The 26,316-nt window shown below is 34.0% G+C and overlaps 2 protein-coding genes across 2 annotated transcripts; both read right to left on the bottom strand.

Annotated features, from left to right (window-relative positions):
• Positions 1-3,882: 3,882 nt before the first annotated feature.
• Positions 3,883-15,377, bottom strand: LOTGIDRAFT_81772 (hypothetical protein; the record flags this gene model as incomplete). The annotated part of the gene is made up of 13 exons (XM_009069099.1): positions 3,883-3,948; positions 4,627-4,794; positions 5,947-6,047; positions 8,284-8,383; positions 8,692-8,823; positions 9,436-9,548; positions 10,084-10,208; positions 11,312-11,415; positions 11,835-11,969; positions 12,321-12,453; positions 12,783-13,098; positions 14,933-15,064; positions 15,245-15,377. Coding segments are annotated over 13 exons (1,758 nt in total), but the record flags the coding sequence as incomplete, so codon positions are not given.
• Positions 15,378-22,935: 7,558 nt separating this feature from the next.
• Positions 22,936-24,922, bottom strand: LOTGIDRAFT_237221 (hypothetical protein). The gene is made up of 4 exons (XM_009069111.1): positions 24,851-24,922; positions 24,533-24,592; positions 23,715-23,778; positions 22,936-23,568 (listed from the first exon to the last, which is right to left on the bottom strand). The coding sequence occupies exons 1-4, from the start codon at positions 24,881-24,883 to the stop codon at positions 23,324-23,326; spliced, it is 402 nt and encodes a 133-aa protein (XP_009067359.1). The 5' UTR covers positions 24,884-24,922; the 3' UTR covers positions 22,936-23,323.
• Positions 24,923-26,316: the final 1,394 nt, after the last annotated feature.

The following is a 26,316-nucleotide window of genomic DNA, read 5'->3' as shown; positions in this document are numbered from 1 at the left end:
CCGGTTGAAATGAGTGATTTGTTTTTTGAAACAAAGCTAGCTACTTTTGGAATTATTGTTTTACCTAGAGAAAATAATGAAGAAAAGATATCGTCGTTCGAATAATCTTCGAATCTGTGCTGTTCGTGTTTTAGAATTAAACTCATCCTATTTCTAAATGAGTTAATTTAGTCTGTTTTTACCCAAAAAAAGGTTATCTCCCTTCTACATTACTTAAAACGAGGTTATTTAAAAACCGGATGATATGTTATTTTATATAAGTGTATCTTTAATATGCTTTTTTTGATGGAATGTAGGAAATTGATTGAAGGTTTTTAGTGTATAGGTCTTTTTTAATGTAAGAATTTATGAAATGTAAGAATTCATGAAATGTAGGGAATTTATGAAATGTAGGGAATTTAGGTCTTTTTTGGGAGCTTATAGATTGAGCCCATGAAATAAAATGGAATGGGGAATTCCCTATGCGACCAATCTATAAGTTCATATACTCTCTTTTTTGATGGAATGTAGGAAATTGATTGAAGATGTTTTTAGTGTATGAAATGTAGGGAATTTAGGATGTAATAATTTATAGGGAGTTTAGGTCTTTAAGTGTAAGAATTTATGAAATGAAGGGAATTTAGGTCTTTTTGGGAGCTTATATATTTGTTGCATTTTCCCCATGAAATGAAATGGAATGGGGAATCCCCCTATGCGACCAATCTATAAGCTCATATACTACTGAGTAGCCTTTATGACAGTTCACTCTGGATTTTACACCATAAGAGCAACATTCTGGGCACAGAAGATTTGAAATTATATTTTGTAAAATGTCTGAATGAAATAAGATGAATCCAGAATTTAATTGTTCATTCAATGAATCATTGTTCTCTAAATTTATTTTATTGTCATGAAATATTGTATGACTGTTAATTTTTCTTGCAATAGAAGAAGTAAAACTTTTAATATTTGTTGCATTTTCCTGGTTAAAAATAGCATTTTCAGTCTTATCATTTTTACCATTTTGAGGTCTCAAGCTAATATCATCATTTTTATCATTGTCACCAGAGCTAGATCTATCAAAATTATTGTCATCAGATAATACACTATCATCAATGTCACTGAAAAATTCGTCTGCTTCAGGTGTCAAGTCAGGGTCATCATTTGTTTTGAGTTTTTTATTGATAACTTTCCGCGAAACTTTTCGCCTTTTTGTTCCTTTAAGTTTCTTTTTGGTTGAAGATTTCTGTGGTGGCATATTTCAATAGATAATAATAAATCGATTACAAGATAAATTGATAAATGTGAAGAAATTAATAAGAAAAATTCATTAATTCGCGGTCTTGCGGTAAATTTAGTAGTCGGGATTATCATATTTTATATTTTTTAATTGCAATTTATGACTAGTATAATCGCGTCAAATATATGAATATTAATGAGTCCAGTTACTAAGTGACAGGATGCGCAAGTTCTGTATTAACGCTATGCGCATGCGCCGTGACCGGTCATGCATAATTAACCTCATCATAACACCAAATAAGGCATTTTCCGTACATTCGACGGTCATCTTCTACCGGCCATTGACGGAAAGGGTTTAGAAATATTCAAGAGATTTTACAACCATCATGCACAGCGTTTCAGCAGCTTTCCGGCGATATGTCAAACATGGCCACTGATCGAATGTCCAAGACCATGGACACGGTCGTAAATAACGATTTTTTTTATTTTAATACAATTAATTTCATAGCAGGTTACGTTCGAAAAACGGTATAAAAACATATTTTTCGAAAAAAACATGTTGAGGGACTGAAAATACGGACCTTATAAAAGGTAAACAAACAAAATTCTCAATTTTCATTTTTTGACAGAAATCGGCATAGTTTTGACCCGCGTCTTTTAAGCCTTGTCGAGTATAAAAGAAGATTCATTCAGTGTTTTGACATTTGATATCAATTTGACATCGACATGATAATATCCGGTTTTAAAGTCAATTGTAGTGAAGATAGATTATCCTACCAATATTTCGGTATATTTTCTCTTTATTAACTGACTTGTAGGAATGTGTCCAAGTTAATTTGATGACTTTTCGGTAGTCAACACATAAACTCACCCTTTTGTCTTTTTTTGCGGATGAGTTTTATATGCGAGGTTCAAGGAGATTTGAACGTAAAATCAACTCCATTAACTAAAATATGCTAAAAAAAATTCCCATTCTGATGGGAAAAAGAATGTGTTACTACGTGTGCTATCATTGGCGCTGCCAGCATCTCGAGATTATGGTTACAAACTGGACAAACTGGCGTTATACAAGTATAACTGTCATGGTTGAGATTCGGGAAGCACACAATATGCTTGTGAGAGGTTTCTCCCATTAGAATATAGGAAAAAAAATTGTTTTTGATGTATTTTGCAATTGATTTGACATGGGCTCCTCTGTGTGACACAGAACATTTGCATAGTGTCCTTGCTTCGCATAAATACACAATGAACAGTTTACACACACAGTGTTCCCCACGATTCAACGGGGTTGTCGTTTGGTTGCTCAGGATTTCATTTTCGTACATTTTATTATTACCTTGAAGAATTTAGATAAGTATACACATAATGTATTTACTTCCTAATCAACAATTTCATAAATTCGTTTAGTGAAAATACGATACGTGTTCTCATAGTGTGCATCAGTGAACGAGCTTTCTGGTATCAATTTTGCTATAATCAAACACAAAATTAGGCACGGGGCAAGGAAAACAACCCTTGAACATGTAAGAGCTATATCTACTCAATCTACAATCTAGTTTTACAACTAGAGACAAACATATTTGCAATAAATATTTTAAGATGTGGGACAGAACTGAGATCGTTCGAGTATTGTTTACATGAAATGACCATTACCAAGAGTTGAAATGTTCTAACGGTACGGGGATTAATATTGATAGCCATATGAAACAAATCTAAACGATGTTTATCGTTGACTGTGTGATCAGTTACTGAACATAGGATGTTATTTTTAATCAAGTTTTTAATGTTTGATATAAACAAATACATTACACACATATAATATGTCCCATCTTAAACAGCGGAAGCTACGAAAAAAAAATCTTTCACGCCAGCTCAATTTGGAGGCTGTATAGTTTGCACTAAATTCTATTTCTTTCTCATTAAAATATAAGTCCGCATGCTTATTTGAAGAATTCTTGCTTTGAAGGTACGAGAAAAGGAACGCAACCTTTGGACAAGCCGATGTCGATCGGCGTGTGAAAGTCCGATGACATTGAATAAGTCATCTTCACTCATAATTCCTGTCGAAGTTCTTATCCTTGTAAAATATAGTTGTTTCTTTCTTTCTTTCACAAGTACGCGTTGAAAATATGAGATTGATTTATGTTATGCACCTTGTATCGATCCTTTCTTTAGAATTATTGAAAATAAAAAATGAATAAAAAAAAAGGTTTAAAGTGACAGATTCGCCATTTTGGGGGTTGATTTGGGCCTTGAATATATGTAAATGGTCTTCAGAAGTACTGATACTAGAAATGTACGAAAATCGTACAATTCCTTTAAAAATACTTCAAACTAAAAATTTTACTATAGATCACAGAGTATCTTAAGTTGAAGAGTTCTCACTTTAAAACAAGGACAAAATTCTGGACACCCATAGATTTGAAGTTTCTAATTTCGGCGGTGAGCCGTGAACAATATTACTAATTAGCTTAGTTGTAAAATTCCTATTTCTGAGACTAAGGTATAAAAGTGGTCAAACGGATGGCGAACCCTTCCCCTGAAACAGTTCAATTATAATGGAGATATTTAGATATATGAAGTTCATCATCATCTTCTACAATGACGTATTCTGTGAAATGTTTTAACAAATGGTGATTCATATTGATGATCTTTTAATGAATATTCATGTCGGTATTCTTTACATGAAGGCCCCCAATCTGACGCTGGTCGTAGAGTTTGTTTAAATCTCTGAAAAAAGAAAATAGAGAGAATCGTTACAAGTGGTTTAAGGTCGACTGTTAATCGACATGATCTCATCAAATACATTGCGGCCGACTTGTGCGAAACACTCCTATCGAGAAATGGAACGTCTGCAATCAACTGCGATTTGGACTGGATGGTCGCACATTCGAATTGCTCATTGCCTATTGTTCACGACAAGATCCAACGTTTGCCACTTTTTTGCGATCACACGAGCAGTCTTGGTCGGCGATTTTTGACGCCGACTAGAGTCTTGTCCGGAGCTTCGCCAATTGGCACGACCATGTCGATAATCACGCGCGACCATGACGATAACGGTCTGTCTTGCAGACGATAAAACTATCGGAGACAATTATCAAACTTGTTTGATATTAGCAAATCCTGTCGGCGACCAAGACCGCTCGTGTGCCCGCACCTTAAAAAGTAGGAATTGAGCAATTGATGACAATTGACGGAATCTGCGATTTTTCAGTCCGAAGTTTGAATTGACCAGATTTTGAAGATGCCTCCATGATAAAGGAAATGAAGTTTTTGAAGATTTGAACTGACCCAGCTAAAACGATGTACATCAAAATTACCAAAATCCAGTATGCGTAACAAAACCGTTTAATGGAAAATTTGAGAATAAGAACTGATTGGGGATAGAGTCAAACTAAAGCTACTAACCTGTAAAAGTGAACCGTTTGCTTTATAAAGTTCATAAACCATAAAAACAGGTATTGGTATTATGGGTATAATAGATAATATAAAACCTAGAACTTTAGCTGAATCTGGATACACATAATCATCATATGTTGGCATTTTAAGGTTATAAATAGTTGAACCTAAACAAACCTGAAATTTACATGTTAACATTTTATAGTTATCAATAGTTGAACCTAAATAAACCTGAAATCATAAATGTTGACATTTTATACTCATATAGCAAACCTGAAATCAACCTATTGGGTATTTTAGAGTAATAAATAGTTGAACCCAAACAAACCTGAAATCATAAATGTTGACATTTTATACTCATAAATAGTTGAACCTAAACGAACCTGAAATCATAAATGTTGACATTTTATACTCATAAATAGTTGAACCTAAGCAAACCTGAATCAACCTATTGGGCATTTTAGAGTAATAAATAGTTGAACCCAAACAAACCTGAAATCAACCTATTGGGCATTTTAGAGTAATAAAATAGTTGAACATAAAGAAATCTGAAATCAACCTATTGGGCATATTAGAGTAATAAATAGATGAACCCAAACAAACCTGAAATCAACCTATTGGGCAATTTAGAGTAATAAATAGTTGAACCTAAACAAACCTGAAATCAACTTATTGGGCAATTTAGAGTAATAAATAGTTGAACCTAAACAAACCTGAAATCAACCTATTGGGCAATTTAGAGTAATAAATAGTTGAACCTTAACAAACCTGAAATCACCCTATTGGGCATTTTAGAGTAATAAATAGTTGAACCTAAACAAACCTGAAAACAACTTATCGCAATTTTCTACTTAAAAATAGTTGAACGTAAACAAACCTGAAATCAACTTATGGGCATTTTATAGTAATAAATAGTTGAACCTAAAAAAACCTTAAATCAACTTAGTGCCATCTTATACTTATAAATAGTTGAACCTGAAACCTGAAATCAACTTATTGGCATTTTTCTAGTAATAAATAGTTGAACATAAAAAAAAACCTGAAATCAACTTATTGCCATCTTATACTTATAAATAGTTGAACCTGAAACCTGAAATCAACTTATTGGCATTTTCTAGTAATAAATAGTTGAACATAAAAAAAACTTAAATCAACTTATTGGCATTTATAGGAAATGTTGGCATTTTATGTGGAGTTTTTTTTTTTAGTTGTTTCAATGCTGACATATAATAAATAAAGACATAAACATTGCAATCAATGACACATTTGTCAGTATGTCAATAGTAATCTGTTATCCTTATATATGTATTATAATCCCTTAGTACATACCAATAACAGAGCAGGAGTAATAAAACACCAACATGTTTTAATAACAATACCAGGTTTTCTTCCCATCATTAATTCAATATCTTTACTAAATCTTTCTACACCTGTAATGTTAATGTAAGTGCAATAACATTATGTCAATGTAAGTGTAATAATATAATGTCAATCTTAGTACATTAATATAATGTCAATGAAAGTGCAATAATATACTGTCAATGTAAGTGAAAGTGCAATAATATAATGGCAATGTAAGTGCAATAATATAATTTCAATGTAAGTGCAATAATATTATGTCAATGTAAGTTCAATAATACAATGTCAATGTAAGGGCAATAATGTAATGTCAATGTAAGTGCAATACTATAATGTCAATGTAAGTGCAATAATATTATGTCAGTATAAGTGCAATAATATAATGTCAATGTAAGTGCAATAATATAATGTCAATATAAGTGCAATACTATAGTGTCAATGTAAGTGCAATAATATTATGTCAATGTAAGTTCAATAATACAATGTCAATATAAGTGCAATAATATAATGTCAATGTAAGTGCAATAATATAATGTCAATGTAAGTTCAATAATACAATGTCAATATAAGTGCAATAATATAATGTCAATGTAAGTGCAATAATATAATGTCAATGTAAGTGCAATAATATAATGTCAATGTAAGTGCAATGCTATAATGTCAATGTAAGTGCAATAATATAATGTCAATGTAAGTGCAATGCTATAATGTCAATGTAAGTGCAATAATATAATGTCAATGTAAGTGCAATGCTATAATGTCAATGTAAGTGCAATAATATAATGTCAATGTAAGTGCAATGCTATAATGTCAATGTAAGTGCAATAATATTATGTCAATGTAAGTTCAATAATAAAATGTCAATGTAAGTGCAATAATATAATGTCAATGTAAGTGCAATGCTATAATGTCAATGTAAGTGCAATAATACTATGTCAATGTAAGTGCAATAATATAATGTCAATGTTAGTGCAATAATATAATGTCAATGTAATATAATGTCATTGTAAGTGCAAATTTATATGGATATGCTCGTTGATACGTTTGCAACCGCGCTTTGAACTATATTTGGTGAACTATATCGTGCTGGTTTAAAAACATGGTACGTTAAAAAAGGTATTTAGAGGTATCGGGATAATTGAATGTTTCTATTTGCAAAATTTCAATTTTGCCGTCAGATGTCTGTTGTTCCTGTAATTATATAAATACTTATGGACGATTACAAGTTATCGCAGCTTTTGCGAATTTATAGCATTCACAATTAATGGATTCATTAGATCAAGGGCTTTCAACCTTTTTCTTTCTATTACCTCTTTCAAGATCCTTGATCGATTATATATATTACCCTACTTCCCTCTATACTCTATAAATCCTTGGTATTACCCTACTTCCCTCTATACTCTATAAATCCTTGGTATTACCCTACTTCCCTCTATACTCTATAAATCCTTGGTATTACCCTACTTCCCTCTATACTCTATAAATCCTTGGTATTACCCTAATTCCCCCTATACTGTATAAATCCTTGGTATTACCCTACTTCTCTCTATACTCTATAAATCCTTGGTATTACCCTACTGCCCTCGATACTCTATTAATCCTTGGTATGACCCTGCTTCCCTCTATACTCTATAAATCCTTGGTATTACCCTACTTCCCTCTATATTCTATAAATCCTTGGTATTACCCTACTTCCCTCTATACTCTATAAATCCTTGGTATTACCCTACTTCCCTCTATACTCTATAAATCCTTGGTATTACCCTACTTCTCTCTATACTCTATAAATCCTTGGCATTACCCTACTTCCCTCTATACTCTATAAATCCTTGGTATTACCCTACTTCTCTCGATATTCTATAAATCCTTGGTATTACCCTACTGCCCTCGATACTCTATAAATCCTTGGCATTACCCTACTTCTCTCTATACTCTATAAATCCTTGGTATTACCCTACCTCTATCTATACTCTATAAATCCTTGGTATTACCCTACTTCCCCCTATACTCTATAAATCCTTGGTATTCACCCTACTTCCCTCTATACCCTATAAATCCTTGGTATTACCCTACTTCCCTACCATATTTCGTGATTTTCTCTTTGTTTTTCCAGCAATTTTTTTTTTCATTTCATAGAATATAGCTGACTAAATAGTCCAAAAGTCCAAAACTTGCAAAGCGCCTCATTTCGAAATAACTCTCAGGTTGAAAACCCTTGCATTAGATAGACTGTATATATCCAAAGTATTATCTAACTACTGTAAGACGAAAATATACTTCAAACGCATCTACTAGCAGCAGACTTACCATAAATCCATCCTATAATCAAACATTCTATGATACACATTATCAGAAGACAAAATGCTGCTACAAACCAATCCATTAGTTGAAAAACATATATACCACCCTACAAAAGAAAAAACAAAGCAACACAAATAAACAAATTATGCTTAAAAATATAAGATTCTTCTACTGTCAACTTTGATACTTATATATGCATCCTTTTCATAAAGTCATTTATTAGTTTGCAAGTGCAGGTACATCTTGATGGGTGGAGACTTTTCCACCGAGCAAAACAAAAACTGATCAATACTCGACCTGTATCAAACACAAGGTAACAGCTGGTTATGACTTATGACACATATCGAGCAAAATCTTGTCAACGAAGTCCCGGTAAGGTACTTCATTCGCATATCTAACGAACTAATAACTTACATTTGCTGTAATTGGTAAACCAAGTAAATAACACATAGAAGCTAAACCAGCAGTAACCCACATTCGTCGTTTTGATAATTGTTTCGGGAAGGCATCAATTACACCACTTACTAAACTTTCAAACATACCAAACTATAAATAGAAAGGAGCACTCAGTCCATTCCATTTACAGGACATCTATAGGCCAGTGTCCATTTTTGATAAGCAATAAGACACAAAATTTCAGTTCTGGCTAATCAATTTAAATTTTGCTTGGTATCTGATGAAAATTCGGTAGAAACTCAAATTCCTTCTGTTATAGCCTCTAGATTGATCTCTCCAATGATTAAAGTAGTGTTTAAAATGTAAATTGCAATGGATGTAGCTATTTCTAGACTAACGGTCTATAGTTCAAAATTAATAGAGATAGCCGAGCGTATCAGATTTTGCAAAGATTCTCATGAAAATTTACAGTTTCATTTGAAATCAAAGATCATCCTGTTTTGGCCAATTATAAGAAAATTGGATCGCAAAAAGAGTTATTTTGACTCGCAAATGGCGCTGCGATTGTATTCTTTATACTGTTATCGAATAAAAACCAACACTAAACGGATCAAATCTCAATAGCTTTGCCTCTGCCAAATATTTCTTTTTGCTAAAATGTTCTGCACCTATTGGTAACAGCACCTGTTGAAATGTATTGAACCAACGTTAATCATGGTTCTTAAGCGAGTTTATTCATGTAAAAAAGAACGTGAATTATACCTGGCTATCTAATCCAAGTGTAATCAACATTAAAAAGAAGAGAACAGCCCAGAATTGAGGTATTGGTAATTTAGTGATAGCTGCTGGGTAAGCTACTAGAGCTAGTCCAGGACCTAGAAATTTATAGTTACATTTTAATCGTTATAAAAGTAAAGAGTACGATACTATACATATTGTCTATTGTTAGAGCGCATAGCATGCGCACATGGACATGTGTTTCTGAAAGCTATCGACCTTACAAAAATATTCATCTTCACAATGGTCAAGGTATTACGAACTTTGTCTTATACCTTGACCACAATGGTCACTGGTTTTGTATCACGGATTGCAGCAATTTAAATGAGTTGTACGCAAGTGAATAAAGCCAATTAGGACTCTCGATAGAAATACTCTGACTGGCTATATTCACTAGATTACAATCAAATCGTTGCATTTACAAACCTCCGTGATACAAGAAAGGTGGCTATTGTAGTCAAGGTATAAGACGAAGTTCACTATGAAGGATGATAAGGTAGTCTCCTTTCACCTCATCTTATATTCCAGATGCAAACCACACTTCAAATAATCCAAAGTGGATGTTTGAAGCTACAGAGACTTGTGAATAGCACAATAGTAGTTTCCCTATGGTAAAAATACATGATTGAGTACCTCCAATAGCCACTTCAGTAACTCCAACACCAGCTTCTTTAGCCATAAAACCTAATACAGCAAAAATAACAAATCCTCCATAGAAACATGTTAACCCATCCGCCATCGTAGCTATCACGGCATCCCTATACATACAATTAAAAAAATGAAACGATATTGAGTTTTACGTCCAACTTTTCGGCATCTGATTTAAAAAGAAAAGACACCGTCGTAGATTTTATCATGAGTGATCGCCTAATTTCAACAAGCATCATTATGGTTCAAATAGAACCCGATTACTTTATTTGGTCAGTCGGCTGCTTTGGTCAATCGGCAGTCCTCCGAGGGCAGGGTACCGAAAAAGCGATCGGCTGGATTTTGATGGACCCGTTTGTAGTCTCGAATCGCCTCCAGTCGTCCTCTTTTTCTAAAACTCGATTAAGCCCCGATAAATGAAAAGTGGCTGGGGTCGGGAGACGAATTGTGGAAATTCTTTAAGCGATCGACACGATTCCTATGCGAAAGTACCTGAAGTACCCGCTTCCGATGTCTACCGTTCTCTGTGCCGGAGTGGCCGAATGTCGGTGTATGTTGAAGTAGGCAACAGCAAGTCGGAAGTAAACGGTTTTCGGACAATTTAACCGAAAGCTCTAGATTACAGACGAGACAATGCGACCTTCAGACGATCAAGACAGTCATGGTCCGACAATTTGAATCGACTTCTGTTTTGCAAAACGTTCCTCAGGAGAATGAAACAATCGCTCCAGATCTTCCCCCGATGATATAAGGTAGTGCTCGAAAGTGGTCGAACGTTTTCGATAATTTTCACAAAAAAAAAACAAACGATCGTCCAAAATAATTATCTGTTACTATCAGAACGAAAACAATCCTTTGAAAAAACACCCTATTAGCAAATGTAGAACGTCCGATTTGTCGCCGTCATGGACCATGGGTCAAAACCCAATCGGCTCTATAGAGGGGGCAATTGGAGGCAATTCAAGACGACATTCTGACCTATCAAAGAAATGTTTCATCGGGGACCAGATCGGACCGATTTAAAAAAAAAATTCTTTGTAAAAATGTGGTATCAAATGGTATTTTCTTAATGTTCGCCAACCATGCAGCAACACATAAGTTATTATCTCGACCATGACGAGATTGAGTCTTTATCTTACCAAGGAAAACTGTAATAACTCAGTTATTATTTTGACCTCAAATGTCTGTGTCATTAAAAAATAAGACTAATTACCTGAAACAATTGTGATTAAATTTATTAAAACTTGACATGGTTATTAAACCACCCCAGGCTGGTCCGAGTGAGAAAAATACCTGAAGACACGCCTCAGTCCATACCTATAATATTATATTAATTACCGTTACATAATGTTACATTGAATATTAAGGTTACATAATATTACATGTACACAAAAATGAATCGTTTGTGAAAAGAATCCTGTAAAAAAAACCCATGTCTTCGCTGCAAACGCCAAGTCTTGAAAACTACCGAACCGTTTCAACATGCATAATCATGATCAGGAGGGGAATTGAGGGGTCCCCACACGAATATCTAATAGTGATCACGTGACAATTTGGACAAAGTACCGGTAAATAACGGCTGCCATGATACCAAAAGCCCATAGCCAGACTTGACTATTCGGGACTAGAGGGTTATTTTTCAGGGGTCAATCCATGACAACTTGTAGAGCGCTATCGGTACTTTCGCTGTAAACAGTTTGCAGTTGGACATCCAAACATAATATAAGGTTACTTACACTGATACTCTTTAGTTTGGAGAAATCTGGAGTGATATAGAATTTGATACCATCTAAAGCACCAGGTAACATACAACCACGTATTAAAAATAATGTTAATAGAAAATACGGTAATAAAGCTGTAACATAAACAACCTGAAACAAAAAATAGTCTGGATAATATGCAAATTTGGTTGTTTTTTATTTTTTGTGTGTATATTATATCCGCATCTAGATCTGCATTATAACTATATTGAAATAAATTGGTTTTGTATGGAAAATGTTTTTCTATACGTGAAGTGCAAATCTGGTCAATCTCAACGCATGTGCAGTTCATGAATTGGCCATAAATCTTGTGTACAAAGTGCAGACAGCAACATTGTAGGACCCCAAGTAGACGACAGGGTTACTACTACCGTATACGTATTTGACTACCGGAATATTAAATGCTGTAAGGTAACTAGGTTTATCAACTACATAATCATTTAGAAGAGGTAAAATACTAACATATCCAAGAGATTTGACTCCTTTTATCAAACAAAGAAAAACCACAACCCAAGCGGCTAATAGACATAAGGCATTATGTGTTTGTATAGATCCTAGATTTTCGAAACCTTCCGATTTTCTTAAAACGTTATATCTGAAAAGAAACAAATCAACAGACAGTCAGTACATTGATGTAAATTGATGTTCAGACAGAACCGAGCCCCGTGTTTCACAAAAAAAACCTATTCACATAATCCTTGTTGATAATGCACCATTTTTACAAAACAAAACCGCCCTAAACCAATCAATTCAGTTACAATTCCCCCGACACCAGTGTTTCACAAACAAAACCCAAAAAACCTACAAACTAATTTTATCATGGAAACTGGTTTTGCAGAATAATCTGTTGATTGTTGGCAATTATTTGAATCATGTACACTCAGTGATATTAATCAAAGGATTCGACAAAGGTTGTCAACTTACTGCCAGAATTCTTCAGAAGCTGTTTTACCAGTTTGGTTTAGAAAGAGATTAGGTGTTGTGTTGTTGAGGTAAAAATCTGTGGCATTTCCGTAAATATCAGAATAATTGCCGTAGAAAGTTCCATTTCCGTAGACACTGGAGTTTTCAATATGTGCAAAATTATCCCGACAGGTGGCAGTGTTCCACCAATGTCCACATCGTTGCCATGGTAACTCTTCTCCGAATGAATTTATTAAATAATATAAAACCCAGGTCATAATACAATTAAAATATATTGTTACAATACCGGAAACTATGACCATCCCATATCCTATTCCTGGAAGGAGAATAAACCATTTTTTTCGCTGTCCCAGTCCAGATATTTGATTATCTTTTGTTAACTGATATCCCAAATAAAAATGAAATGAAATGAATGGAGTTTTACGGTATACTTCTCTGCACCATGTGGGCTCATGAAAACGTGCAACGTAATTCTGGGTACAATGAGGGAAAATTTGCTAGGATAGCGGCATTAGCCTGCTCTTTTTCGATTTCCAACTCTCGAAGGATCTTTAACGTCACAGCCTGTAGCACACGGGACCTTGATTTATTGTCCCATCCGACTAGACACTTTTCCCATGTCAGCCCCTCTTACCTGCATCACTGACAGGGGAAACCGGGTTGAAAAATTTGAAGGTATTATCTCGACCTTTGCCGGGATTGAACCATATAAACTTATATCTCAAAGAACACAAGACAATATTATGGAATATATGTGCTCCTCGCTTCTATATAAAATGATAATACTTATATGAATAGAAAGTAGAGGTGTTCTAATGACTTGGAAAAATACCAGTTTGTATCACGTGTTCATATTTAATTCATAATTAGCTAAAATAGCGAAATTCCAATGAGTGACCGATCAAGATAGGTCCAAAAGTCATTTTTTTTTTGTTTATCCAGACTGTATATCCATGGACATTTATGATTGGTGAAAACTCTTAATTATATGTATTAACATAATGATATGATTAAGAATAGATGATAATTTATTAGAAACACCAATTAATCAAATAGTTTGCTTAATTTGACACTAAAAAATAGGAAACTCATCTTTAAGTACCTATATTAAAGGGATTGTAAGGAGGTTTTCTACTGTTTTAAAGTGTAAAGTGGACCCCGATAGCATCAATTTGCATCATTCAAACTTTCGATTCGACGTCCTGTGGTTCCTGCAATTCCACTAAAAATAAGTGTTTGATAACGTCACTGATCGTTTTAGTTTGATAGATGTAAATAACATATTTTAGAATTATATTCAGGTATAAGTTACGGTTTATAAAAAGAATATAATTTGCTAAATTAATAAGATAGTTAGTTACACTACTGTTAAATAAATTACTTTGTGTGCTCTATTTACCTTTATATCAAGCACTTATGTTTTTATTGATAGTTAAAGGGGCATTCGGTTTTTGTTCAAATTTGTGAAATTTATACACCTAAATCTGGAGAAACGTGTCCATTAACGTATCTGAAAGTTTTAACTAACAAAAAATCTAGCCGTTATTTTGTTTACGCAAAAAAATATTTAAAAAGTTAACGTAAACTTTTTTTTTTTAGTTCGTTCTGCTTTTTTTGTTAAGCTGTTAGAAAGCCACTGTACGTAAAATAAAATAAAATAAACGCCCAATTGTAAAGAAATATGTTTCCTACGTATACTAAAGGTTTCAACTAATAATATCTAGCCATTATAAATTCACCAAAAACATCAAAAACTAGGTCAAACTGCTTAATCTAAACTATAACTTAAGATATTATTTAAGGCCGTGCCTATTCGTACCGCGACGGTACAAAAATAGTCATTAAAAAACATATGGCCATCCCTACCTAACAACAAAGTCACTTAATATCATTCTTGACAATCAAAATGGCTTCACGCTTTACAAAAAAAAAATTTAAACTATAATTTACGACATTTTGATAATGAAAATATTACTACATACTCCCCCTTTAAATAAAGGGACACATTCAGTTTGGTATCCATATCGTGGAATAAACAACATTACTTATTACACCTACCTTGCTATAAAGGACAACGCGTACTTTGTAACACTTACCTTTGAATAAAGAACATAATCTATTACGATTACGACATAGTTTGTAACACTTACCTTTAAATAAAGGACATAGTTTGAAGACAAAGAGAGGGCTGGTACCAGAAAACTGTCCTAAACAAACTTCTAAGTAAAACAATGGTATACCACATAACAATAGGAAGAAAAAGAATGGAATGAGAAAGGCACCTGAAAAAAAGACAAGACGAACTCAACAATACTGAATTCTGTGACAGCTATATTCCATACGGTCAAGGCTATCAAGATTAAACGGTATCGGAGGGACGGAAAAACGATGGAACTCAACTGTATTCGAGTATTTAAATAATCAATTTTTACTATTCGTGTATAAAGGCAGAATAGACTTACCGCCACCATTTCGGAGGCATATATACGGGAATCGCCATAAATTGCCCACACCGACAGAATAACCAATTAACGATAGTACAAAATCCAATTTTCTTATCCATTGATCACGTTCTGGTTCGTCACCATCATCATCAGAACCGTCAACTATTTTGACAGGTTCATTGGCTCCATTCTGTATAAATGTCTGTAGTTCTGTCTTATCTTTCTCCATCTAATACATTTCAAAGAACAACTTACTGCTTGCAATGATTTAAATTTTCAGGTTTACTTTTGGTAAAACACGTCTTCACACTTTTTCACAAATTTGTTGATATTTTCAGTGGCTGTTATTTTTTTTTATACAAATATGTATTTTTAAATCATTTGAATAAAACAAACAGAGCACAGCAGTAGATAAGGCTTCGAAGCTTAACTAATTTATCAGCAGATTCTGTTGCTTTTTTCTGCTTGTGGCATAGATTTCAGAGACCGTAACTGTTCTACAACTATTAGCGCCCGGCATACTAAATCATGCTTGAAACTGCGTATAGTTCTTGCGTGGAAAAAAAACACACGAATGTAGTTCACAACCATTTTGAATCACTTTTTCAACTTAATATGTTGAATTGTGATAAAGGCTAGAATATTTCAATAAAGCCTTCAACTCACATTTAAAGCCATTTATAAAACTTTAAATGTGATCTGATTTTATTTCCACGTAGGAGCCATACGCAGTTTCGTATGGAATCCTAGTAGCATAGGTAAACTTAAAGGCCCAAAGCCATCTTTCACTGGCCACAATTTTAAAGCAAATAACAGACTGAAAGGCCTATAATTTAAAAACTATAGCTAACGCATATTTAAGGGGCATTCCTTTTTTTGTAGGTTGAAATTTTTTTTGCTAATTTTGTGAAAATGATACGCCAAAATCTAGAGAAATATGTCTCTTAACGTCTCTGCAAGTTTTAACTAAAAAACGAAAACTAGGTCAAACTGCTTAATTAAAGGGACAGTAGTTACGCCATTTTGGGGGGTTGGTTTTGGTCTTGAATATATTATGTAGATACTCTTCAGAAGACTAGAAATGTACGAAATCGCACTTCAAAAATATCTCATCTAGGAATTTTACTCTATATATCACAGAGTATCTTAAAATTACGAGTCGTCATTTTAACATTCAAACGCGAACAATTCAACACACAGATTTGAAGGTTCAAATTTCAACTCTCAGCCGTGAACGCTATTACTGATTGGCTTAGCAAAAAAAAAATCCCGTTTCTGACACTCAAGGAATCGAACCTTCTGTTTTTAATTCACCTCTTTTTTTTTTAATGCAAATTCAGTTTGATCAAGTAGATACATATAGTACTAGCGAAATTTTATATTGTGTAGGAAATTGAGACACTGGTATTAAAAGCAGATAAAATATATACTTCATGACATATTTGAATAAAAATTTGCATACATGCTTACAAATCACCGCCCCCCTTGCAGCCCCGAAGACATCTTTTTCGGGAAAAAACTTCATAACTAGGTTAGAAATTCGGGCGTAAACCTGGCTCCACCACTGCTGTAAACAGGTGAACGAGAAATAGTTAAAACAAGTGGGGCTGAAACGTTTCAAGGGCACTGATGTCTGGAAACTAGATATAAATATTGTTTTTCAAAAAAAATTAAAATAATCAAAACTTACGACACGCACTCCAAATATTAGCCGAGGTGAAAATTGGGGTATAAATACATGACATTAAGGAAAGGCGACAAAAGACAACAAAATAATGCGTCCTTCAAAGGATATATATTACAGCAACCAACTTCTAGGACTATTTCACTACTGCGCCTTAGGATTTCACTGTACATAAAAAAAATCAATACAATGCGAAATTATTTTCACTATTAGAATAGTGCTCAATACATCAATTGTAGAGCGATATAGAAATACCATTGTTAAAATCGTGCTCAATACATCATTTATTGTAGAGCGATATAGAAACACCATTGTTAAAATAGTGCTCAATACATCAATTGTAGAGTGATATAGAAATACCATTGTTAAAATATTGTTCAATACATCAATTGTAGAGCGATATAGAAACACCATTGTTAAAATAGTGCTCAATACATCAATTGTAGAGTGACAAAGAAATACCACTGTTAAAATATTGTTCAATACATCAATTGTAGAGCGATATAGAAATACCATTGTTAAAATAATGTCCAATACATCAATTGTAGAGCGATATAGAAATACCACTGTTGAAATAGTGCTCAATACACCAATTGTAGGGTGATATAGAAGTACCATTGTTAAATTAATGCTCAATACATCAATTGAAGAGTGATATAGAAATACCATTGTTGAAATAGTACTCAATACATCAATTGTAGAGCGATATAAAAATACCACTGTTAAAATAGTACTCAATACATCAATTGAAGAGTGGCATAGAAATACCATTGTTAAAATAGTGCTCAATCCATCAATTATAGAGTGATATAGAAATACCATTGTTAAAATAGTGCTCAATACATCAATTGAAGAGCAATATAGAAATACCATTGTTAAAATAGTGCTCAATCCATCAATTAAGAGTGATATAGAAATACCATTGTTAAAATAGTACTCAATACATCAATTGAAGAGCAATATAGAAATACCATTGTTAAAATAGTACTCAATGCATAAATTTTAGACCGATATAGAAGTATTCTGTTTTAATATTTCTATTAAAAAATCATTATGAAAAAACAAATTAAATCATTAAGTTATGATCACCCCATCACTAGGTTCTGTACAAAATAACTAATTTGACCCCTATATGAGAATAGCTTAAACCAAAATAATACTCTAAATCAGAAACACGACAACGTGACGTTCCGAACTAAAACAAAAGTAGAATCTCAATTTCTCTTAAACAGTTTGGATCGAAACAATGCTTTTAACGCCAAAACAAAATTTGCAAAACCTGAATGTTGTTTTTCAGAATTGAAAGTTGAGTCTCAACAAACAAAGAGGAAAATCAAAGTAAATATTTTAGATCGAATCGGCTTTTCTAGAACTTTCTATACATTTGTTTATATAATATGAAAGTTAAAGGGATAGATGCGCCATTTTTTGACTAATCGTACCTTAGTCTGAAGAATGTTTTATTAGCTAAGCCAATCAGTAATAGTGTTCACATCTCGCCGTCGAAGTTTGAGCCTTCAGATCCATACGTGTCCAGAATTATTCGCGTTTGAAAGTCACAAAGACTAAACTTAAGACACTGCCATATAGAAAAGTCATCTATAGAAATAGGAAAACAAATTCTTCCTAGTTTAAGATATTATGGCAAGGGTTGTGAGAGCTCTCGTAGGCTACATTTCTTTACTTCTGAAGACTAGTTGTCTTGTCTTCCGCCATTAGAGTAAAAAAAAATCACATAACTCACAACACCATTTTCATTAGCTGAAAGATGTTGAAGCATGGAAGTTGAAAGAGGTTGAAGCATGTTAGTTGAAAGAGGTTGAAGCATGGAAGTTGAAAGAGGTTAAAGTATGTAAGTTGAAAGAGGTTGAAGCATGGAAGTTGAAAGAGGTCGGAGTATGGAAGTTGAAAGATGTTGAAGTATGGAAGTTGAAAGATGTTGATGTATGGAAGTTGAAAGATGTTGAAGCATGGAACTCGAAAGAAGTCGGAGCATGGAGGTTGAAAAAGGTCGGAGCATGGAAGTTGAAAGATATTGAAGCATGAAAGTTGAAAGAGGTTGCGGAATTCGTTTAGACAGGTAACCTGTAATCATACAACGGCAACCAAAAGAGGTGGAAAGAAGCTGATTGTAATTTAGCACTGCTTGGCCTTTGGGCTGCTTCTGAATGTGTTATAATATGGTATATTTAAAAGATTCCATTGGGCCTTAACCTCCAATATTATATATGCCACAAGATAGGATCTTCATTGTAACGGACAGTCTGAGTTTTTATGTCTGATTTGTGAAAACTATTCACCAAATGAGTATCTAACCAATACTTTTATTTTAGAACGCCAAACTTTGTTAAAAGGTTTATGTAAACATTTTAACGTTGCTATTTGATTTTGGTTGCTGTTTTAACACTAATATTTTAGAAAAATAAACGCCAAATTGTGGAGAACTATGATTACTACTTCTACGTCCTATTTTTCTGCACCATGTGGGCAAATGAAGCTGGTCTAATGTTCAATCAGACGTCTGTGGTTCCTGGTATGTTCCTATTTCGCCTTTTCCCATTTTACTTCTAATTCATTTCCAAATCAATCCCGTTTCGGCCCTTTTTGTGTATCGTCCTTGCTATTTTACTCATTTCCCATATCGACTCGCCACTTAACCATTTTGTTCCTTTCCTCTTCACCCCTTCTCGTTCCGAACCTTCAAACTTCAATACCCCCTTTTTTATTAGATAAAACAAAATACACTTCTTCTAGGATTTAAATTTGTAATTGCTTTTCTGTATTCACATTACCCTATTTATGTTAATTTGTTAATAATATGTTATTCACTTCTATTATTTAATTAATAACATTAACATTATAAAGACTATTTCATGTGTTTTTCCATCTTCTTCATTCTGTTTATCTAACAGTTTTTCTGTAATTTGTGTCAAAACCCGAGGCAAAAATGAGGAGGGACTAACTAGGAAGGGGCGAAGTAGAAATCAAGTGCAAAATGGGAAGAGGGCAAATTGGGAGAATGGTGGCAAATAAAAGGCAAAATGGGAAGGGGGTTAAACGATAAAGAGGCGACCCAGAAAGGGGTGAAATTGGAAAGAGCAAAATGGTAATAGAGTGGGGGAAAATTTAGGAGAGGTGAGTTGCTATTCCACTAAAACTGAACATTTTGTGACGTTGCAATAGCAAAACTCCTTTGGTGTAGTGACGTCATAAAATTGAAATCGATGCTAAAAGTGTCCCCGATACACATAAACAGTTAAAAAAAACTACTATTGTATATTTCTAATTAACTTACCTTATCCATTTTTGTTAAAACAAGTTTTACTAATGTGGAAATAATGTATATTTTATTCTCTGACAGATATTATAATAAATCACGCTATTCACGCATGATACATCAGAACATAGAATTATAATATATAAAACTATTTTTGATAGTTGTTAAATAGTCCAGTAGCCAGCTGGCTTCTAATAGAACTTAGTTAATCTTACAATGTTTGAAACATGTAAACGTAAAAAAATTCATTGATTTTTGAATGCTAGACTATAATAATCATTGCATGATCAGGTGAAAGTATAGGCCCATAGAAATTTGGCAGGCTATTGTAAAATAAGACCCATAAATTGAACTGAAAAATCGTAGCTGTAGATTTTGACAATAGATACCGGAAGGCAAATACCCGAAATTCTATCGTTCTATTCAAGTTATATTCTCCAACACGAAAAAGATTCAATAATGCAATCGATCAAGGATTCCGAAAGGGTTAAAAGAAAGAAAAAAGGTTGAAAACCCCCGTCCTATACTAATATCAAATCAGCTTCTGAATATTGCTTTTAGTCACGTATTATAGCTTGGTACATTACACCACATGCCACAACTATTGATAGTATTGTTTGAGTGCAAGGATCTAACACTTATGTCCTCTAAAATTGTTTCATTCCCACAATCAACTATTGACGAGACAATTAAATGACGAGTAATGTTTGAATACATTAATCTCATTACATTATTCAGTCCAATAGAAACTCACTTCCCCTACTCCTGCCCCTGAAAGTAATTTTGACAGTTGTCGGCTTATGTAGGGTCAGAAAAACTAGGCTGCGAAAAGTGAGGAAACCAGCAAACCATAGTAGTTCCGCCATACCATCATTATCGCCGTACAATCTTCGTAACAATAAATTCTACGTCAAAGGGTCACGTGATACTAACAAAAAGAAAGTACAAGCTGATGCTCAAAACTATTTAGTCATCGATCTGCGAATTTCGTAGTTTATATACGATAATCCCAAATTTTCGTAGTGTTCTTTTTCTGACACTAGACCAGACAACAACTTGCTGTCAAAATAGCTATCAGAAGCTGGAATAGTGTCAGCAAATTTCAATCTAAACCTTTCATTTGCACATGTAAGAATGTAGATAGCGGTTTAGGAATTACCAGTCGTTGAAACTCAAAACAAGACTTTAATCGGCGACAAAAGTCTCCGACCAAGATCGCTCCTGTGCCCGCACCTTCATATGATGTATCATATGATATATACTTTAATTTTAGCTCACTATCTTCATATCAATTTAGGACTGTTTTAAACAATGTTCCAATAATGTGTTTGAAAATAGTTGAAAATTGTCAAAAATATGTTATTGCTCACCTTCAAAGTAGAGCAAAATCAAGACTATTTGCTTTCACCAAGTTTTTTCTGACTGAACTATTATAGATAGGTAGGGATTTATAATAGAAAATAATAATATGTATTTATAACACAATTATTATACGTCTATAGTAGGTTTTGTTAAGTATTCCAAAAGATTTTATACAAACGACTATCAATGTAATACTATGGTAATGGTGAAAATATAAATTATATCATTTTATTATATCTTTGTCCATTGTTAATCTGTTTACGCCCATGTTACCATGTATATCAGCAATGCCTTGATTTCATCACTTCTTTAATAAACTCTTTACTTGGACTGGAGAACAATGAGCCCACTGAAAACAATAGACATGAAATGCTAAATGGTGTCAAGTTCTTCCATGCATATAAAGCTCCCAACTACGTTCTTTTCGTCGGTTTGCTGACGAGACGTGTGGTCCTTACGATGTAGGCTATAAGGCAAGCATAAGGCAATTATTCACAATAGTACCTACGGCGGCCATTCTCGATACGCCTGACAATAACCTCGTATGCAGCTGGAAGAAAATCTTATTAAATTGTTTGGCGGAAGTTACATCCGTGTTACAAAATATAGTTCTTCAGATGTTAGTTACATGGCATACATTTATTGTCATATGACCTAATATTTGAAAATAGTCCGATTCATCCGCCAGCTGCATACAGGAGTAGAGAGAATGTTCACCGTAGATAAAAACATTACGTAAGCCTTTTAACTTTATGCTTTTTGGTAGATGTAAGAAAACTTCTTTACGTTTTAGCAAAATAAACGCCTACTTGTGAGAAACATGTGTCTTGGTTATCCTGTAGGTTTCAACTATTGATATCGAGTCATTATGAGGCCAAACCCCCAAACTGCTTAATCAAAATTAGTACTTTCCGTTTTTAATTAACCCTTTGACCTTTCTGAAATCGTTGTACTATATAGAAAACTTCATTCTTGAAACTCTAACAGCCTTGTCGGTCAAAATAAAACACATTTCTTTCTGTCTTTTTGGTTGGCATCATCAAATTGATAATATCCAGTTTTAAGGTCAATTTCATTAAAGACTGTTGATCCTATTTATGTATCTGTGTAGTTTCTCTAAATATTAAACGTAATTAGACTTAATTAAGCGTAGTTCAACATAGTTATACATGATTTGGTCGTAGAGTACAAAATTTTTCAACGTGTTCAAAATATATCTACGGTGAGCTTCGGATTCATAGTCCCTACTGTGATCATTGTTTTAACGTAGACTTGACGGTAGTTGTACATACTTCGAACGTAGTTCACGCGTAGTTCAACGTAGTTAGACTCTCTGACTCTCTGATGTGCATCGATATCTTTGTCGGACTAAAATAAACAATTTTTAGGTTGAAAGATTTTATTTTGATTTTAAATCAATATTCTATGAATACAAGTCAATTTAAAATGGATACAGGTGTTTTTCTGGTTTTATTTGACTAGCTATTAAGAATAGAATCGCAGTGTGAATTGTCATTAAGATGCCCTCGCACCATACCGATTACTAGTTGCGAATAATGAAAGTGGTCATGAGTACCGAACGCAACTCACACCTGAGGTGCAAGAGAGTGGCGTTCGAAACGTATGACCGATATTCTTTTCGCAACCGTACGCAAATGGTAATCGCTATAAAGCGAGGGACCCTTAAGTTTACAAATGTTTATGTTTCTAAGGCTATCTGAATATACTGAATGATTGTTATATGATTCAAACTTCTTCAAGTTCTATCGATAATTTACAAAGGTGTAGTGATATCAGCAACAGCTTCTTCCTCTTCAGTTTCATCTCCTACTTTAGGGGCAGTTGCCGGCTTATCCTCTTCAGTCATGGCCATACCGCCATACATACCGTTGCCCATACCGGGATACATACCGTTGTTCATACCAGGGTACATACCGTTGTTCATACCAGGGTACATACCGTTATTCATGCCTGGGTACATACCGTTGTTCATACCCGGGTACATACCCCCCATATTGGCTGAAATGAAAACAAATTGGCTTTTAAAGGGGCTCAGATCGAACGGTGTTTCACAGCACCAAATAAACTAGATGGTTGCATATCGAAAAAATTCCACCTGTGATTTCTAAGCTAATGAAAGGGAGGTAATTTAAGAATTAACTTACACATGACACATCTGGGATAACCACCTTGGTAAGAACACATCTGACCAGCTTGACAGTAAGTAGTCTAAAAATAGTAACAGGTTTACAATACTCAAAATAGGGTGCCACTCATCTGTTTGACATTCCTCAACTTTCTAATAGACTTTTCCACACATGCATTCTTTCTATCAATATGAAACTGTATATGTATGATTGGAAGAGCTCAATTGTAACTTTATGGATGTTTTTTTGTTTCTTATTTACTTAGTTTCAGCCTTGGATTTATATAAGACTAGCTGTCACCCAAAAGTATACGAACGACAAGTCTCAAAATATCATTGCATATTTCAAAGCTCACTTGTACCGAGGTACCAAAATTTGAAGAATCGTGCCTTTCTGTAATATTCACTAAAGAAGTAGGTTCTCGCAATTTTCTTTATAGATATACCCATACTTAGATATATAATTTTGGTTGAATGCTGAAAAGGATACCACCAGTTAGAATTGACATAGAATTTATAGTCTCAAACTTGGTCAACAAGTGTATATATTCATCAGTTAGACTTACCAGGAGTCATGGCGATGTATCCATTAAACTAAATAATTTAATTCTAAGCATGTTTCAAAATTACTAAGTTTAGCAAATTATTACTTAGTTTTGTGGATTTATTAAATGAAAGAGGGATTCTTTTGTATAGTAATAACACCAGGTAAGCCCACTGATGAGCAAAGACTCATTTCAACCAAGTTAAAAATTTCATTTTTTTTTTGGTCATTCTGAGAGGTAGTATACCTTTAACAACAATTTTCAGTAGAAATTAAGGAAACTAGACACTTACTCCACACATCTGCATACCGACCATTGACTGTTTCTCCTGACAATAAACAGCTACGACGACCTTCAAAAAAAATGAAATGAAGTTTTACATCCTATTATTCTACTTCAGACCGAGTTAATGAAAATATAAAACCTCATGCAGTGATAAATGAGCCAGGGTCAGCATTAACCGTTTTGACTTTTAACTGGTTTATTGTCCCATCGAATGACTGAACGCTTTTTCCATGTCAGTCCCCCTTCCCTTCGCCACTTTTAGGGGAAACAAAATCATATGTGAAGGTGACTGGTTGTTCAAATTTTGAAAATAAATACTACTTACACAGGCAACAAGAAGAGCAATTTTCATCATCATATTGGAAGATAGTAGTGGTAGACTGGTAGTTGTGGTGGTGGACTAGAATGAATCTGTACTGAATGATGATGATCCTGGTCTGTATTTATACCACTTCTCTCCTAGATTACAGCCTGATACACGTCCTTATCACATCTTCTACCCTTCAGATTATTAATAGATTGAACCAATATTAAATTCGGAAATTAATCAGTATCCCTAGTTTGAAATGAGTAATCAGAGTATAGAGTGGTGTCAGGTGTTCCTAAAGAGTTACCAAACTTTGCTTCTTCCCTTCAGATTATTTAAAGATTAGTCCTGTATATGAATGTGGTGTCATAGGTGTTTCTAAAGAGTTGTCAAAGTTTGCGTCTCTCAACCTAAAAGAGCATAATCATATATTATAGTATTCTGGAACGCTTCTATCCTGTCTGGTTCAAAATTGAATATCAGGTCTGGTATCTCAACCAAAATCATGAATTGCTAGAAGAAGTCGGTTCCCCAGTCGTTACAAAATGTTTATTTATAAGCAAAGTACTGTTTACCCCAAAAGTAAAATTATAATATTTATCTTCACAGTGCCAAGATATTACGAACTTAGTCTTATACCTTGACAGCAATATCCATCTTTTATGTATCTCAGAAGTTTGTAACGGCTGCGATGTCACTGGATTGTACGCTGGAGAATACAGCCAATCATAACACCCAGATTCACGCGCGGCCAAATTATTTTCAGTCTTTCTGTCGAGGACTATAATGGACTGTATTCATAGTATACAATCCATTCAGATTGCTGTTTAGTGCATTTACAAGCTTCCGCCATAAAAGAAAGGGTGACACTGTGAAGATGGGGGTTCTGTCTCTTATTATCTCTGGCTTGGATTGAGGTCATAACATTATAATGTCATTTCATGAGACTTCCATTTTCCTCCGAAAGTGTCGATGAATAGTTCTCTACAACCAGAACCGGAATATCCATACCTAGATATTGCTGGTTTAAAATCCCACTGTCCAGCTATATAAATATTTATCTTCTGAGTTAAAATTCAACTGTAGTGACAGTGATTGGTTATAATTGTTCCAATCATGCGGCACAATATGAACCTTACAGTCACGGTTTGTTCGGAATTACTCGTAACCAACTCGTAACAAATCGGCTACTTTTGTTAAATTTTTGGAGATGTTTTGGAATGTTATTGTTTATCTGCTTCCAAAATTCTGATGGAAAAATGTCTCAAGACCGTACCGTATGAGCTAAAATGTTGTACTAGTCTTCCAAGCTGCGTGAAAGTAAACATGTGCACTATTGTTCACGGAAAGTCGCTATTGCCTCGATCAACAAGGTTACAGCTTAGCTTTTAAATAGTTGTAGCCTTAACAACCCAGACTGAAATCTGCAGATAATTGGCCATTTCTTTATCTTCTATTACATAGCACACATTTTTGATAACCTT

This window comes from Lottia gigantea, assembly GCF_000327385.1.
Source record: "Lottia gigantea unplaced genomic scaffold LOTGIsca_99, whole genome shotgun sequence".
Lineage (NCBI taxonomy): Eukaryota > Metazoa > Mollusca > Gastropoda > Lottiidae > Lottia > Lottia gigantea.
Note: the sequence above shows the minus strand (reverse complement) of the source record. Positions and strands in the feature narration are given on the sequence as shown.